Source organism: Myodes glareolus, chromosome 23 (genome assembly GCF_982192425.1).
Source record: "Myodes glareolus chromosome 23, mMyoGla1.1, whole genome shotgun sequence".
NCBI classification, from domain to species: domain Eukaryota; kingdom Metazoa; phylum Chordata; class Mammalia; order Rodentia; family Cricetidae; genus Myodes; species Myodes glareolus.
The window spans coordinates 33034289-33053210 of NC_142048.1; the positions used below are offsets into that span (position 1 = coordinate 33034289).

The 18922-nt window shown below is 36.8% G+C and overlaps 1 protein-coding gene across 5 annotated transcripts; it reads left to right on the forward strand.

The window, feature by feature from the left end:
* The first annotated feature begins 99 nt into the window (after positions 1-99).
* On the forward strand, positions 100-18644 carry Cnot7 (CCR4-NOT transcription complex subunit 7). Of its 5 annotated transcripts, none has more exons than XM_087901126.1 (7): positions 100-236; positions 1591-1801; positions 3686-3879; positions 10700-10861; positions 12532-12676; positions 15277-15387; positions 17057-18644. In XM_087901126.1, the coding sequence occupies exons 2-7, from the start codon at positions 1685-1687 to the stop codon at positions 17183-17185; spliced, it is 858 nt and encodes a 285-aa protein (XP_087757252.1). In that variant the 5' UTR covers positions 100-236; positions 1591-1684; the 3' UTR covers positions 17186-18644. The 5 variants fall into 5 exon arrangements, with proteins under 5 accessions (XP_087757252.1, XP_087757255.1, XP_087757256.1 ...); XM_087901129.1 differs by having other exon boundaries at positions 15277-15423; positions 17057-17191; XM_087901127.1 differs by lacking the exon at positions 100-236 and adding an exon at positions 436-641.
* Positions 18645-18922: the final 278 nt, after the last annotated feature.

An 18922-nucleotide genomic window follows, 5' to 3' on the forward strand; every position in this document is an offset into this window, starting at 1 on the left:
GCGCCCCGCCCCTTCGGCGCCCGGCGTCATCATGCCGCGCCCTCGCCGGGACGTGCGAGGTGCGACGGCGGCGCGCTGGGCAGCGCAGCTGCAGCTCCCCTTTCCCCTTTCCAGGGCGAGAGGTGTCTATGGGGCGCCCGCTGCCGCCGTCGGTCCCGCCACCGCCGCCGTCGCCGCCGCCGGGTGCTATCTCTATGGCGAGGAGGAAGAGGAGGAGCGCGAGCTCAGAGACACAAGTAGATCCGGCGGGGGTCCCGGGCGAGCCTGGGGGTGTGGGAAGCCGAGAGGGCGCGCGATGGCGCCCGCTGAAGCGCGGCTGTGGCGGCCCCGGAGCTGGCCGCCTGGGACGGGGGGTAACGGGCCGGGGGGCCTGTCAGGAGTGCGGCGCGCGGTGATGACGCCACCGCTTTGTACCTGGGACTCCGTTGTGGGGAAGGAAATTGAGAGTGGAGGGCGGTGGCCTACTTGGGAAACGGGGAGCCAGCTCGCCCTCGCAGCGGTGGCGAGGCAATCTGGCTGCAGTCAATGCTCTCGGCACCTTCCCCCTGGCCGTGTGCCAGCGAAGAGGGTTATCAGTGACATGAACGCGGCTGTGCTTTCTTCACGTCGCGCTGGGAGCCCACGGAGGACATGCGACCTCAGTAATGCGAAGAAGGCCTGGGGTGCCACCGCAGGGCCCCTGAGACCGCAGTCGGGAGAGGGGAGGAGGAAAGCAGGGTTCAGTTGCAGTGTTTCCGTGGTGTGTGCGTGCGCCTGTGGGAGCAGGGAGCAGGGGAAGAAAGAAGGCGTGCCCAGTAGCACCTTGGGTTTCTGAGATTACTCCAGCTTCCACGGACCAGTTGAGGACGCAAGGCCGTCATCCTCTTTTACTCGGTTTTTGTTTGTTTGTTTGTGGTCTTTTGTTTCGTTTTTTCTTCTAGCTTTTGGTATTTTCTCGTCTAAGAGTCAAGTCTTCAGTGTGTCTCTATTACTTCATCATTGTGTAACGTGAATCTTGTGTCTATGGACTAGAAACCTGAGGTCCTTCTTTGGTAACCAGGGGAAAATGGTCGGGTTTTTTTTTTGTTTTTTGTTTTTTTTTTTTAAATTCGAAAATTTTAGATGCCCATACTTCTTTCTTTGTCCCTCCCGCCCTATGAACATTGATTTCTGAGATTGCCTGGTGCATTCTCAGAACTTTTAGTTTTTTTGTTTCCTCTGATTTGGTTTGAATGAATACCAACACCAATAATGCAGTTTTTTAATCAAGTAAGACTTGATTAAATGTTTTGTTAGACTAAAAGTAAGTACTGCTTTTGTTATGGAGAGATTTTTCTCTTGTTAATTTCAGTTTGTTTGTTTTGTAAATCATAAAATAGATCATAGTTTTGTGTGGAGTTGATTGAACTGGGAGAAGATTTTAATTAATGAAATTTGTATTCAACTGGAAAATGGATGTTTGGTTCTTTGTTAGCTGTGTACCTCCAGGAAAGTAACTCTCTCAAACTTGATTTTGTTACGAATCTTGAACTTTAAATAAGTAGCCTTAAGTTTATACCAGCCCTGTCTTGTGATTCACATTTATGATATGGGTGGTTTTTATTTCAACAGGTGCACAAGTAAAGGGTAGAATATTTTTATGAAACACATCTTCAATCAAGTGTAACGTTTGATGCTTGGCATCTAGGCTCCTTGTGCTGTCACTATGCCAGCAGCAACTGTAGATCATAGCCAAAGAATTTGTGAAGTTTGGGCTTGTAACCTGGATGAAGAGATGAAGAAAATTCGTCAAGTTATCCGAAAATATAATTATGTTGCTATGGTATGGACACGACTAAACCTTTAAAATGCCTTTTTTGTGGTTAAAATGGGAATTTTGTGGGTGCCTGTGAGTGTGTATGAGTGTGACTTGTTCTTTTACTGCCCTGGTCTTGCTGATTAAGCGAGGTTGCCTGGCCAGGAAGCCCCAGGGATTCACCTGCCTCCTCTTTCCAAGCACTTAAATTACAAGCACATGGACTATGCACTTTTAAGGACATAGATTCTAGGGATTGAAATCCAGTCCTCTTGCTTGCATGCCCAGCACTTTACCAAGTGAGCTGTCTCTCCAGGCCCTGAAGTGGGATTTTTAAAAATCTTGAATTAAATGCTTTTCATTGATATCAAGGGATTAATTTAATCATTAAAAAAATGCCTAGTTTCTCCAGCAAAAGCCATCAGAAACAAACCTGTATTTGACAGGTTGAGTTTGTTACTGCTAGCATTAATCAACAAGGGATTAGGAGTCATGGGCATTGTAATAAAAGTGTTAGAAGTACTTTAGGATTTGGGCTATTGTCAGGTGGTTTTAAGGGCTTACCGGAGACAGGCTTTACCATGGATTGGATATTCTCGGGAAGCTAGTTTTCCTGAGGTTCTCAGCCGCTGAGAAGATAAGGGTGATTGATACAAGACTGCAGAAGGCATTAGCTAGATTGAGAAATTGCATTTTTTTTTTTTGGTCTTTATTGGGACATAGTTACAGAATATACTTAACTGATGTTTACATTTTGTGAAACTGATTGCATTCAACAGGAGAAGTCTAAAGCCTAACTGAGAGTGTCAGCTAGTTCTAGCCAGTCCAAGGCCCTGCTACTATTATCAGATAAGGTTTCAGAAGCCAGTGAGTTCCTGGGTATCTTTTTTCAAACAAACAAAAACCCATTCAGATCTCTTAGGAAAGCATTGTTAAAGCAGCAAAAACATCCTAGGTTGTCAGAAAGCTCTCATCTTATAGGTGGTATTCAGTCTGCCTACACTGTACAGCTATTTTTCTGCTTTACTACTGCACTGTGTGCATTTGTCACAGCTCATTTTTTATTTTCTAGGTCCACTTGATTATTAGCTGTAGACAGCAGTTCTTTAGTGTCTTATACATCTATACACAACCCCCCTCAAGTATAATACAATCATTACAGAACCTAATGATTGGCTGTTGGTTGAACTAAATTCAATAAGTTATGATTTCTTTACTATTTCATACTGACTTACTATTTCATTTTTGTTTTTAACTAGCCTTAATTTGAATTCTCATGTTAAACTAAAACATAATTTTCTTAGTATCACAAATTTTAAAAAAAGTGCTTCTCTGAGAATAAACAGGATGCTTGCTTAAACGAGAAATATCTGTGAATAGACACTCCATGTAATACAGGTGTACTTATCCATAATTATAGCTGAAACTTTGTGTTTGGGTGGGGGTTCCTAGGCAGTAGAGATTCCTAGTTGTCATTTATTTCTCAGATGATAAGGAAGGGCTGCAGTACAGAAGCCTATAGAAGGGAGCGGGGTCTTAGCATGCTCTCTGTGAGTTTTCTTTTCCTATAAAAGGGAGCGGGGTCTTAGCATGCTCTCTGTGAAGTTTCTTTTCCTTGGAAATGAAGCAAATATTAGCTTGAGTTTATTGTGAGTTATCTGTACATGGTAGTAATTTATTGACAAATTTAAGCTGAGAGAAAGTACTTAAGTTTATAGAATTTGGGGAATCTAAAAAGTAATACTCTTCATTCTTGAAGAATACCTAAAATACTCAACTATTGTATTATATCATTATTGTATTAAATATCGTTGTAATAGAAGTCTATAACTTGCATCAAAAATTATCCTGAGAGTATGAATTCTATTTATGACCATTTAGTAAATAATGTATCTTAAAATTATTTTACAGGACACCGAGTTTCCAGGTGTTGTTGCAAGGCCCATTGGAGAATTCAGGAGCAATGCTGACTATCAATACCAACTATTGCGGTGTAATGTAGACTTGTTAAAGATAATTCAGCTAGGACTGACATTTATGAATGAGCAAGGAGAATACCCTCCAGGAACTTCAACTTGGCAGTTTAATTTTAAATTTAATTTGACGTAAGTGGGAAATAAATATATAACCCCAACATTTTTGTTTCTAGCTTAATTTTAGAAATTGAATTTGAATGTAGTGAAATTTTACATTAATTTGCTATAGTTTCCCTGGAAATTTATTAAATATAGAATTTCAAAAACTTAGGCTTCTTATTAGGCAAAAAGAACTGAGATAATAAAGACTTCTAATTTCAAAGACTATTTAATTACAGAGATGTTATTTCTAAAATATTACTGCTGCTTTTCTGGAAAGTTGTAAAACTTTATTTTTGTTTTCTGTTGTTCGTGGTTATTTAAGGTGCTGCAAAAATAAACTTAGGGTCCTAAAGACATAAATCTTAGGATATTGATTTTACTATTGCATTTTGTTGTTGTGTTGCTCCTTTGAGACGGGATCTCCCTACATAACCCAGACTGACCTAGAACTTTCTATGTACACAATTCTGGCCTCAGACTCCCAGAGATCCATCTGCTTCTGTCTCCCGAGTGCTGGGATTAAAGGCGTATGTCACCACACTCACATTAAAATTCATATAACTGGGGAGGCACTTTTGCTGACTAAGCAAGCAGGTACCATTCAGCTACAATCCACTTTAGATTTGTTAAGATTGTCCTACGATGATATTTTTTTTAATTACACTCATTCTTTGCATCTTAAGTGGGCACTTATATCGTGCAATAAGTTGTTTAAAGTTAGGTATATTTTGTTTTCAAATCTGTGTGCTTTTATGACTATTCCCAGACAACCCACAAAACCTCTTGATCTCATACAAGAAATATAATTAATAGTATTCTTGAACCTTTGATATTCCAGAATCTGATGTCTAACTCAAATCTTGGTTCTAAATTCCATTTTCTTCATTTAAGTGCTTGTACATATTTACTGCAACCTTGATAACAGAGGGAAGATGTGAAATTGAATCCCTTCTTTTGACATTATGACACAATGTTGTTTTTGAATGTTTGTTTCTAAATTTTCAAAGTTCATGCTCAAGATCCATGCAGTGGAGTTTTAAAAAATGACAATCACAGATTTTTAACCAAGTTTACAATTTTGTGTTGGGACACATTCATAACTATTGTGGAGCTCATGTGACTTCTGAACTGCAGGTTGTAAGTTCCTAGTAGGGGACAGGGGTATATTATTTCTGTTAAGGTAAGGAAATAAAACATGCAGTATACTCTGCACTATATAGCAATATTTTAGTGCTTTTATATTTGGTAACCTGTATCTGTACAATATGATCAAACATCTCATTTGAAAAATAGCAACAGAAACAATAGGAAAATTAATGCTAGTGCCATTGTAAGACTTCTTTGATCCTCATCTTTGTTAAAGATGTACTGTTTAACATGTAAGACCTAATGAATAGCAGGACTGATGGTATTAAGGGGTATTAGTGGTGTAGCTGTGTATCTTTAGGATGCATTGTATTAACTGTAAATAATACTGATAGTATTTTAATATCTGTACTGTAGTGACAGTAGTCTCTCTAGAGCCTGTACTGGCTAAAGGTGTGCTCATTGCAGCTGTAACTTTACAACGCTTCTTCAGGGCTGCAGATCTGGAACAAACTGAAAATTGACTTCCATCCTTTTCTCAAATGAAGACTTTCTTCATCAGTTTTTTTTGTTGTTGTTGTTTCAGGATTCCTTTTTCCCCCAAACTAATCATCAGCGTTGTTTTGTTTTGTCTTGTTTTTTGCTTGTTTGGTTTTTTTGATTTTTTTTTATATAAGATACTTAGTTTGTGACAAGTAGCTAATATATCAAAGTGTCAGATGGTGAAGTTGGTAGTTTTTGCTAGGTAGTAGTTTTTGTAGCAATGGCTTTCCAGTTAGTCTCTGAGAAGTGTTTTTCCTTATTCAGAGGAAACTAGTTTCACTGCCAAGTTTTGCTGCTCTTTATACTAATGATAATGTCATGGGAAATGGTAAAGGAAAGAAAATAAAGGCTTGTGGGAACGCTCAGTGCATAGGTACCTGCTGCTATGCTTTCTAAGGATGATGCTCAGAACTCACACGGTAGGAGAGAACTGACTGACTACAGTTGCGCTCTAACCCTCACATGTGTCCATGATGGACATGGATACACACACACACACACACACACACATACACACACATACACACAGAGAGAGTAAATAAATGAAAAATGAAGTTTAAAAAATTTAAGAAGACTAAGTGAAAAATATTAAGCAGAGCAAAAGCCATTGCAAATATAGAAGTACTGCCTAATGTGGAAAATGTCAGGATGGCATCTTGGACATGTTGAAGAAGGGTGAAATTGACCTTGTTGAATGCCTAGAAGGAATGTGTCCATGTGCAAGGCTCTACAGAATGAGGGCCATTGCTCAAAGTTATGTCATGACTTCCCTTCTCTCTGCCTATTGTCTGCGCTTGTGATTGTTCTTGTGTTTCGTTTCCACATTGGCTCTAGGTTTGCCAGTGTTCTTCAGGTTTTGCCATTAATATCAGGGAGAATTATTATTTCTCAGGTGTAAATACGAAGATTTAGGATATGGAAAGATATTTATGGTTACAGTGTGTCACGTTAATAGATACTTTTAGTAGATTTGAATAGATGCTTTTAGAGTAGAATCCATATAAGAAATACTTGCACTCATTTCAAGTTTTAGTTGTATGTTTGCGTTCTCTGAATCTTTGCAGTGTGATTTGTAATATCTAAATCAGTGTTATGTAACACACATTTAGGAACAGATAATGGTCTTTATGTAAAAATGACTTACTTTAGACATCCTGGTATTTTTATCACTGTAGTTACTATGCTTATTTTGGTGTGGACTTGAAAGCAAGTATATCTTTACTACTGTTTGTTTTAAAGCAATGGTTGTTTGCTTCCTTTTTGCAATGCTTGATGTTTTTCTCACAGTGCAGTATGTCACCGCCTTAGTTAAGGAGCACAGTGGCTGTTCTGCTACCCTGAATTAGAGCTAAGCTTTAGTGTTATGGAGTGAACTCAAGTTGTGGCCATGACTGCAATTATAGCCTGAAAACTGTTGGTTTTGTTTTAGTCGTATTTCCTTACTATATCATTATCTCTTTGGGTGTGAAAGGTGATTGGCGAGGTAAGCACGTCTGCCCTGTGTGGATTTACCAATATGAGGGGTGGGTGGGGTTTTTGTGTTTCGTTTGTTTTTGAGATAGGGTTTCGCTATGTAACCTTGGCTATCCTAAGACACTAGACCAAGCTGGCATCAAAATGAGAGCTCCGCCTGCCTTTCTCTCTGAGTGTGTCACCACCATCTGGTTTTTCCCCCCCTTTGGTAAGGGCTGGCTGTTAACTTTAAAGTATATTTGTTTTAGACATAAAGAAAACCTAACTATAACAAGGTGAGACTGACTTATAAAGGATATTTACTGATATTTTTTGGTTTGTTTAGAAAAACTAACATGCTTTTTGAAACAGGCTAGTATTTGAAACATTGAAACAACTATTATCAGTTTCCCAACACTTCCTTCTAATTGGTTTGTAACTATTTTGCTATAGTTTGGGTATATATTAAGGTCATTTGTATGTGATATTGCTATTCAGAGTTCTCAGTAGTCATTTATTTGACCTTTTCTTAATGTACTGTAGTATATCTAACAATTTGCTATGGTTGGATGATTAGGCTATGTATTTCAGGTTCTTCTTTAGTGAGATACTCTATGGTTCCTGACTTAAGATGGGTTAACTTACCCACTTTTTACTTTATAATGGTACAAAAATAGTATGTATTCAGTAGATGAGACATTAAATTTAGAAATTTAACCTTTTTCTTGGGCAGCACTGGATAGTCTTGCAAAGTGCTGATTAACAGTGGCAAGCACCATCTCCCCATCAGCCACTTTCTTGTATGTAAACAATGTTTACATTATTATTACATTATTTTGCATTGTGCTCTGCTGCCAAGCAGCGATGCTTGGTTCCATAGGTAGTTTAATAATGCTTCCAGCTTTCGTTACCGTGTTTCTCTGAGTCCTAATCAGTTTATCAGGATATACCATCAATCATGGAGTATCTGTATATCTTTAGCAAACTTTGTGGTTATTTTATTGGAAGTAGAAATCTAAATCAAAAGTAAAAACATTGTTAAACTTCATTTATTCATTCACAGAATGAATAGTTAAGTATGTTAAGTTAGTTTTGGCTAGGAACATATGCACATATTGAGAAACAGGCAGGTGGGCTTGCTACTGTTTTTTGGAAGTTGTAGTCACTTGCAAGTTGAAAGTCCTACCCTGCTTCATTCATCAAATAATAAATATTGTATTTTTTAATAGCTTGCTAATTTGACTTGTGGGAATTTTCTTTTTATTTGTCTTTTTGACCTTCATAGCCTTTGTAGTTTTAGGGTTATTTTTGTGTTGCTAATTTATTTGAGTTTATTAAAAACTAAAGGTGGCTAACCATCTTATGATTTTCCAGCTTACTTGTATTTTAACATGATGATAAATTGTTTTATATTGGAGTTTCTATTTTTATGAAAACAATTTTGACTTATAAAGAAAGTATGTGTATGGGAAGTAAGTGACATTTAAATAAGGTACTGTGTCAGCCCTGTGGTGGTTATCTGAGAGGTGATCCAGAAGTAGTTTAATGTTAATGAGATCACATGTTTAGAAATGTGAGTTTTTTTAATAGGGTTTGTTCATGTTATAAAAGTAGTAAATTTGATACTTTTACATAGTTGAGTTAGTAGGATATTGGATCTCTAGGATATTAATGTAAGATAGCTATATACTTCTACCTCTGAGAAATCTGTGCAAATTTTTACATGGTTTTTACTCATTTTCAGTCATACCTAGATATTTTGCTATCTTAAACATCAGTAGTTGATTAATCTTTAATACTATTCATAATTCTGAACAATAGATCTAATAGGCAGTATCCAACACCAGCAGAAATTCTTACATTTTGACTAAACATTGTTACAGTTACTTTTTAAGGTAGTTTTAGTATTTTTCCCCTTTATTGCTAGAGTACTTAAGAGTAAAGAAGGAAGAATGCAGAACTTTTCCAACCTGATATCATCAGAAAAGGACAGTGAATTGATTTGGAAGTGTGACTCATTTAGCTTACTATAGAAAATTTCCTTCGTCCTATCTAGAGATTAATCTTAGCCATATGGTTATGAGTTGGGTATCATAAAGCATGAGATCTGTACCACACTTTATTATGAAAGACTCATTTCTACAAAGCTTACCCCAAGCTATGCGCACTCTGCAAAATAGATAGAGAAAGGAACTATACTTACTACCTATGTCTTTGTTTGCCAATCTTACCTTATTATAAAATACCTGAGGTTTTCCTGAACGGTAATTCAATGGGTCTGGGACTAAAATCCATATATTGGTAAGTCCCTCTGGTGATTGTTATTATTGGACAGGTTTGGGAAATGGTGACTTAAGTACCACAAAACTCACTGACCTGCCTTATTTGTATATTATTTGCATAATAAAGTAAGTTGAGCATGTGACTAAGAGCGATGTGAGCCTGGAGAACAATCTGCTGTACTCTTGGTTGGTTGCACACGTACAAACATGCTTCATGTGAACCCAAGGACCTGGTGGTGAGAGTCTCATGGAAGGGACATAGTTTAACAAAGTATTGATTACTTAAATGGAAAAAAAAATTCTTCATTTATTTATTTTTTTCCCCCAAAGGGTTTTTCAAGAGAAACGATGATGTACTGTGATGATTGTGGCTCCTCTCTGTTTTTAAATGACTCAGTTCTTGGCTTTGTTATTTACTTCCTGACAGTCTGGGAACTAAAAGTGACCTTTGACGTTGTGTGAGAAATTAATTTCCAGACAGTAAACTACAAAAATATTTTTAATCAAAGTCAAACATTTATTTTGATTTTGTTAGTTTTATTGAAGTCTTTTATAGAAGTTTTCTTTCATTAATAGGAGAAAAAACAAAATCTCCTGAGTAAATTGGGAGCGTGGGCTAAACCAGGAGGGTAGAATGGGAGAGGTGAGGGGAGCAGAGAAAAAATGTATAGCTCAATAAAAACAAACAAACAAAAAAGAAACCAATGTTAAGTTAAAGAAGTATATAAAAATGGTAAATCCACAAAAATACTTTTTCATAAATCCTTGGTTCTAATACAATGTTATGGATACTTAACATATTTGTGCTTGGGAATTAGAGGTACTTTTTTTCTGGTTTAAGTAAAAATTTGAAGGGCTGGCTTATAGGTAGGTTTTTGGCTTGGCTTTAGAAGTAGTCTAGATTGTGTTCACCTCTAATGTAGGTATGTGGTTGCGGGAGGAAGAAACTGCTGTCATAACTGAGTCTGTAATTCTGAACAGTTCACTGCTTACTGGAGCCACTGAAAGGCTCCTCATTTGTGAGAGGAGGCATCTCCTTTGGGATGTAGTTTAACTCAGCCACTGAGATGTTTGCCTCTTGGTGAGCATGAGAGGTGTGCATAGCCCCTCGTAGCTGTAGCTACAGTTCCATCTGGCAGCTCCAAAGTGGCTGCAGAGACTGAGAGCTCCTGAGCAGTGTGGTAGCCTCTCGTGAGTAAAAGACCCTTTTAAACCCAGTGAAATTTATATAATGTGTAGAAGCTAATGAAATTGAGTTGATGGTTAGGGTTAAAAGCTGCCATTGGACTGCTATGCATGATTATTTACTTTTTGGATACTTTAAATTTTGTTTTTCTTGAAAATTATGAAACTCTGAGTTGGACACAAGCCAACCGTCCTGTCTTGTTTCTGCACTGTAGTTGGAGGTGGAAGTTGTGCAACAGCTGTTTAGCTGTGGAAAGTAATGGAGGTCTTGAACATCGTTTTTCTCTTTCTCCTGCCAGGGAGGACATGTATGCTCAGGACTCTATAGAGCTACTAACAACATCTGGTATCCAGTTTAAAAAACACGAGGAGGAAGGAATTGAGACCCAATACTTTGCAGAGCTTCTTATGACTTCAGGAGTGGTTCTATGTGAAGGGGTCAAATGGTTATCATTTCATAGGTAAAAATAAATTTTAAAAAAGATTGCAGTGTGCTTCCATCCTATCTCTACCTTACACTTGCTTGGCTATATCAGAAATTCTATGCTTAGTTCTAGAAAGAATTAACTACCATGAGAGGCTGTCATAAACCTTATTTGAGAGTAGCCTGTTTTACCTCTTAACAAGCTTTGTTTTAGCCTGTGAGAGGTAATGTTGCTTAGTGAAAAGAATGTAAGCTAGAACAAACCTTTAAAATTTGGCAAATTTTTGAAGATTTGTGTCACCCATGGTTGTTAACTATTTTTAAGTCTTAGTTTTTATGCTATAGAAAGGAGGCCATTCATTAAAAAAAAAAAAAAAAAAAAAAACACGCAGTGGTACTTTAACATCAGGGTAGCCACTGTGCTAAGATTCTAAAACTTAACACAACAGACTAGAATTTTCCTCTCTGTGTAGTTTCTTTTCTGCTGAAGGTAAATCAACACTTTTTTTTAACCTTATTTCTAGTGTGGTTTGTTACATAGTAATGCGTGCTATGAAGAATAACTAATCAACAGAGAATGCCAAGAATGGATATGAGGCGATTTTTAATCTTTTTTTTTTCTTTTCTTTTTTAGATGATGTGTCTGGGAAGGCTATCCTTAGGGGGGAAGATGTCTTGCAGATTTTTCTCAGTGGTCATTTACAACCTTTTGTATATGTGGGCGGGGGGGGGGAGTTAAGACAGGGTTTCTCTGTAGCTTTGGAGCCTGTCCTGGAATTCATCCTGTAGACCAGGCTGGCCTCAAACTCACAGAGATCCTCCTGCCTCTGCCTCCTCTAATTCTGGGATTAAAGATGTGCACCACCAACACCCAGCCAATTACAACTTATTTAAAGCATCTAGTATTTTATATATTTTTTCTATGAATGACTTTTAATTCTTTATTATTATAAAAATAAAACTGGATAGTTAAGGTTTCTACAAGGAAGTTAATTCACTTTTATAAAAGTTAATTTACTTTTAGTTGTGACAAAATGTTTTCCTTTGTAAGTCAGCTGATTTGTCATTTCTGAGAACAAAAGTGATCGGTTTTAACAGTGTGTACTGTGTTGCTGGGCATAGTGACACAGCGTCTTTACCTCCAGCACTCGGGAGGAGAGGCAGGAGGATCTCTGATTTAATAAGTTCTAGGCCAGTCAGAGCTCCACAATCAGACCCTTCCTCAATTTTAAAACCAAAAACCAAATAAAAATAAAACAGCAACAAAAACAAAACAAAATCCCAGCAGTGTACTCAGGTGTTAGTGCTCTTATTTTTGATAGCCTTCACATGATTTTTTTCATTAAGAATCTTCCACATGGAATGATTGTAGTGTTGGATGATTCCTGAAGTAGACTTTGATATGGTATTATATAGTGAGTTCTAAGTTGTAAGTACTGAAAGTAAGAATTCTCATATACCAGCTTTTCTCTATGTTCTTACTTGTAAAGATGTAAAATAACTAATTCTTTTAGTTTGTATACTACATCTGCTTACAGCAGTTCTGCATTGCAGTTATAAGTGTGTGTCTTTTCTTCCTATGTGCACATTTTTGTTCCTATTCCTTTTGTCTATAGCATGATTTATTTAACTTTGAATCTAAAAAACTAATTTCTTTCATTGTTATTGATGGGATTATTTTTTGTATTCTTTCAATCTTTTTATTAGTGGTTATGACTTTGGCTATTTAATCAAAATCCTGACGAACTCTAACTTGCCTGAGGAAGAACTTGATTTCTTTGAGATCCTTCGATTATTTTTTCCTGTCATTTATGATGTGAAGTACCTCATGAAGAGCTGCAAAAATCTCAAAGTAAGGCTTCTGGGGACTTTATCTGGAACAGCGCTTCAGTTATCCGTAGTTCCCTGCAAGTCGTGGGGTCGCCTAAGACCATCAGAAAACACAGAAATTTACATTAGACTTCCTAACAGTAGCAAAATTACAGTTGTGAAGTACCAATGAAAATATTTTATAGTTGGGGACCACTGTAATGTAAGGAACTGTATTACAGGTCACAGCATTAGGAAGGTCCGGAACCACTGAGTTAGCTCAAGTAACTAGCATAATGTCTTAGGCCTAATGTGTTAAGCCATGCTTTCAAAGTTATGTTAAATGCAGTTTAATTATCTGATCCTGTTGTTCTTAACAGAAATAATAATGTATAGATACTCCCTCTGAATTTATGTTGCTGTATTTATGTTGATAGGGTAGGTGTTGGTTTGGGTTTGTTTTTTGTTTGGTTGTTTTTTTGTTTTGTTTTGTTTTAGACTTATTTATCTTATGTATATGTATTTTGCCTGCATATGTGTCTGTGTACCAAATGTGTGTGTGCCTGCTTCCCGAGGAAGTCTGAAGAGGGCATTTGATCCCTTAGAATTGTAGTTATGGATGGTTGGAACCACTCTCTGAGTGTTGGGAACTGAAAGGCTCTTAACTGCTGAGCCATCTTTCCAGCCCAGAGTAAGGTTGCTTTTTTTTTTCTTTTAGAATTTATGTATCTGTTCCTGTGTAAGTGAGTAGCTAGAGCTGGGAGTAGCAAGACGAGGGTGTCAGACCCTCTGGAACTGGAGTTATGGACAATTTTGAGTTACCCAGTTGGTGCTGGGAACTGAACCTGGGTCTTCCACAACAGCAGTTAAGTGCTCTTAGCTGCTGGACCAACTCCAGCCCCAGAATAAATTTTTAACAAAGGTCAAGCTAAAGGTCAGATTTTTGTTATGGCCACCAGATTGAGAATCATGAACTGAAAGAAAGTGTGAGGAGTAGCAGACTAATGGATCCCGCTAGAGAAGTGCTCACATCCAGCACACAGTGTCATAGAGAGGCAGGCAGAGACAGCCACTAGTGTGCTAATGAGTTTTCCTTCAGATTGTCCTGATTACAGACATTGTTCTTTGCTGTTGAGGTGTGGTGTCTTTATTATTTAATTAGATAGCTAGAACTGGTTTGGTGTAAGTACTGTAGTAAATGGGTAGGTTCTACCTAAGCAACAGCTTATCCTGATGTAACCATTTATTTTTAACCTTTGAACATTAATTTATTAAAACAAATATGTCCTGGCTACAAAAAAAAAAAAAAAGCATTTCTTCGGCTTAAGAGGAAATTCTCCTGAGTTGGCACAGATCCCTGGTAATACAGTGAGTGGGGTTTTAGCAGTTGGGTTTTGATATAATTTTTAAGTTATAACTGAGGAAACGAAAACAAATTTAGGTACTGTGGTTGTGTTATAGTCGGTATTCAGTAAAACCAAGGTTGATCAAGTTTTCTCTAACTAGGATTCAGAAAAGTACAGTTAGGGTTTTAGAAGGTAGTGAGGACTTTAAGCGTTTCCCTTAGCAGGAATAGAGGAATTGAATGTGGAGGCTTTGATTTCATAAGTGAACTGCCAGCAGAATATCTGACTACTTACACAAATGGATGGCATGTTGAGAATCCAAGGTTTCAGTGTTTTGATCTGGCTCTGGAATTTTTATTTATTTATTTGTAATTGGCACCTTGGTATAATAATAGTTTTCAGAAACAGAAGTAATAAATTTTTACTCATCTTTATTCAAAAATGTCTAAAGACACCAAATATTTTTATTATGTACTATGTGAACTGTTTATGTTAAAACGTTCAGGTTAGTGACAAGGTTCCATTCATTCATTTCTCTTCTACTCCTGTTACAAGCAGCTGCTAATGATACATAATGCACATGCTGCTTTTAGTACAGAAACAGCTCTATGCAAAGTACTATCAAAGCGAGGCTGTGAAGGTCTGGTTTGTTAGTAAAAGCTTTATAACTTACGGAGGAATTTCAGAATTAGATTCTATTTCTTTTATTCTCATTTTTCCTTTCACACTATTTTTTCTTTAATTTTTCTCAGTCCTAGCTATAGCTATAAGCAGATCATACTAAGCTATTCCAAAATGTTTTATATTTGAAAAATTTTCTGCTGACAATAAAACTAAAGTTGTGTAATACATTGACAATGATCTAAATACTCATGATACCTTTGCATTATTTAGTTTTAAACAATTTAGTGAATAGGTGGATAATTTTAAACTGCCTGTACTCGTTACTGAGTTTTTTAATGTTTGATGGCTCAGTACACTGAGTACAGTTGACTATTGTTTTGCTGAACATGAACTGTTTTCTCCCAATCTTTGGGAAATGGTTTGTCTGTCACATGCCTTAAAATGCCTTAGAATGAAGATAAACTTTCCTATTAGAATTTCATTTTCTGATAAAAGGCTTTTAAATTCCACAAATATGTTTGGAATTCTTTTTATCAACACCCTTGTCATCTTTCCAAGGTTAGTCTTTACATATTAAAAATTTATTCATATTTTTTGTGTCTAAATTTATGATTGTGAATTTGGGTACCAAAGTGTTTTTCTCTATTTGACAAGCAACTTTTCTTCCTTGTAGGGTGGATTGCAGGAAGTTGCTGAACAGTTAGAGCTGGAACGGATAGGACCTCAACACCAAGCGGGATCTGATTCACTGCTTACAGGAATGGCCTTTTTCAAAATGAGAGAAGTATGAAGACATCAGTGCCTTTTTCTTGGTTGTTAGGTAGAGAACATTAAAAATCTGATGACAAAAGTTTTGAACATTAAGAACCTACTAAGTGAAGATATAAATAGAGGTACTTTATAAGTTGCATCCACCACACTTGAGTGAAAGTGTTGAATAAGTCTTCCTGAAATGTAATTCAAAAGGAAATATGAGAATAAATTCTTTTTTATAGAATAAATAGCATTCAATTTATTGTACATGAAAGATGTTACTTATAGAATAAAAGATGGTATGATTGTAGAAATCATGTCCATGTTTTCATGTGCATGTGATCGTTTTCTCAGGAGAGCAGACAGGAGGCTGGTGACTATCTATTCTCAAAGGTTACTAGGGAGCGAACTCTAGAGGGCTTTCTTGAGTTTTCTGTGTGCCCCTTCTGAGTCTGGCATCTGTGTAGATTCTCCGTAGTTGGCTCTTCCCTTCCTTGAGATTACTGGTATTTGCTCATGTCGTTCTTCATTACGTCAAAGAGTTTGTAAAATAGAACTTACAGTTTTTGCTAAGTCTTAAATGGAGTTTTGAATTATAAGATGTTTAATAACTCTGAAGTCTGATGCATAGTTGAATCAAAAATTGTATCAGTGGTGGCGCATGCCTTTAATTCAGACACTTGGGCAGTATAGGCAGGTGGATCTCTGTGAGTTTGAGGCCAGCCTGGCCTGGTCTTCAGAGCAAGTTTCAAGACAGCCAGGACTGTTAAACAGAGAAACCCTGTCTTGAAAAAAAGAAAAGCTGTATCGGGAATTCCCTCATTAAGTACTTCAAGTAAGTTGTTAGGGATGGAAGGGTGATGTTTAGCAAAACTGAGTGTTTTAGGGGTGATAGGTGTTGTTACTCATCGATGGCAATAATAAAAAAAATTTTTTTTACCAAACCATAATAGGATGAACTTTTTGCCTACAAAAACATTTTTCTTTTTGCAAAGTATTTGCTGTGGAATTATTTTGAGTATGTTCTTTTGGTAGAAGCATGTTAGTGATAGAATGCATTTGATAAGTTTTGCCAGATAGTATTGATTCAGAAGTTATTTGGATTGTCCACTCCTGATATATAGATACTTTGTTTACTTTCAATATAGAGCCACCTTTTGGATTTTTATTTTAAAATGCCTTAATGGTTAGTTAATGGTGGATTTCTGGCTCCAGTTTGTTATCTTTATTTTCTTTGGTTTCTTCAGGGGCAGTAATATAGTGAGAATGTTCAGGTGTTTACTGCCTAGAATGTGTTTAGGATTTGGTTAGTTTTACTTAATTCAGCATTGCACATAGACTTAAGACAACTTAAAATGGTATACCCTCCCCTCTCTTTCTGCCATGGTTTTTCTCATTCTGTTGAGTTGGTTATATTAATGAAATAAAAATGTTTGTTTCCATGTTTCCATGCTCATTAATTCTCTATAAAATGGTATAAAATTAATGAGAAGGACAGATTTATGTGTTTTAAGAAGTTTCTGTTAGGCCTGTAGTAACGGGCATCAGTCATATTATTTAAATGGACAGTATATGTTCTCAAAGGAACTTCACAGAAAAGCATTGTTATGCCTAATGAATAGCAATTACAGGGTTGAGATATAAATTACAAGTGGTATCTTTTGGTTAAAATGATCTTTTTCTTTCACATTCCTTTTTAGATGTTCTTTGAAGATCATATTGATGATGCCAAATACTGTGGTCATTTATACGGCCTTGGTTCTGGTTCATCCTATGTACAGAATGGCACAGGGAATGCATATGAAGAGGAAGCCAACAAGCAGTCATGACATAAAATAGTCTTTTTATTTTTATTTTATACGAGTTACACACATGCTTGTACATAGGTTTTATCTCTGGTTGAAACCCTTAAATGATAGGCAATACCTCCCCCTCCTTTTGTAGCCCTTATTTTCTGCTTTCAGTACTAAATATGGCCTTTCCTAGCTGTGATCTTAATAAATAAAAGTACATTCAGGTTAAATCTGGCCTTAATTTAATACACTTCTTATCAAGCTTGTGTGACAAAGCTACATTACTGAGTAATTTGATAAACTTTGCCTACTTGAGCTTGGTTTTGTTTTCCCTTTTCATAAATTAACTAGCATTGACTGTAATTTATTTCCCTGTTTCATGCCTCTCCTATTCTGCAGTACTTATAGGTGTTTAAAATTGTGGACCATCAAGTTTGCACTTTAGAGAGTGATTCCAATCCTCTTGTTTTATCAGAAATTGTGGATTTTCTCGCTCTTAGCTGGAAAAATGACCATCTGCCACCTTTTTACAGTATTTGCTTGTTTTTGACATTCAGAGTACAGCACATCCATTGTGCGAGTTGTTGATTCAACAAGACTAACAAAAAGACAAGGAACTACTGAAGAGCCTGGGAGCTACTGTTTCTGTGTGGTGTTGAACCTTCCAAGCACATCTCGGGTCTCTTGGTTTCCAATTAACTGCATAGGCTGCTCTGAGACTGAAGACTTTGAGACCGGCTTTACACCCTTCAGGAAGAAGCCCTGTGATTGGACTTTACTATTTGCCAGAAAACTGCCGTTCAAGATGTTGGAGCTACAGTCATATTTCATGACAGCGCTGCTTCTCTTGATCAGCTTCCTTTTACTCCATCACTTTTACCCTTACTGTTTTATTTTAGAGGCATATTTATGATGTTCTTGATTTGTTGACTACACAAATCAATTTCATTAAAGTCCAAAGATAACAAGTCTTTAGGTACATTTTATATCAAATTTAAAAAGCAAAAAAATGTGATTTCATACATGCTACAAAATAAGTAATAGAGAGATTTGGTGCAAAACAACAAAATGCAAAATATATAAATACACACACACATATATATATAGCTAATAAAATTCCCTGAGGAGTGTAATGCTTGTTTATTTTTTTGTGTATATCTTTGCAATCTATTTTATATATATTGACAAGAGACTGTGAAATATTTAGCCATGCAGACTATGTGACCAGACCAGAGCATGTGTTGGAAGATTTTGGTGATCATTAACTCTACCCTGAAGTGATGGACTACAAGTTGTAATGTGTGTTATCTACACTTCAATCAATATCAACAAGTCTCCAAATGTTAGCAGCATAGTTCGTTTTCCTTGGACATTCATGATACTAAAATGCTGTAACTGGGCGGTCCTTTTTAAACTAAACATTATTTGCAAAACAGAGGGTATTATTTGTTTTTAAAGCTTTTGTAAATAAAGGCTCCAGAAATGTTTTCTTATATATTAGTGACTGGTGGTTTTGTTTTGAAGCACTTGAAGTGTTTAATTCTTGAACCATTTTCTTTGGGCAATAGCACTTAGTGGTCATGCTCCTATCTGTAGGTGTCTTTTGTGTTTTTCAAAATACTGGTTTGGTTTTTATTAATGTTCAAAGTTCCAGGAAGGCCAGTTGGTCCATAAGCTAACTGTCCAGCATGGGGTTTGTTCCATAAAAGAAGACTTTGAGAACCCTTTGCATCAACTGTGTTGTTGTCTTGCCCTTTATAAATACTGAAGTGA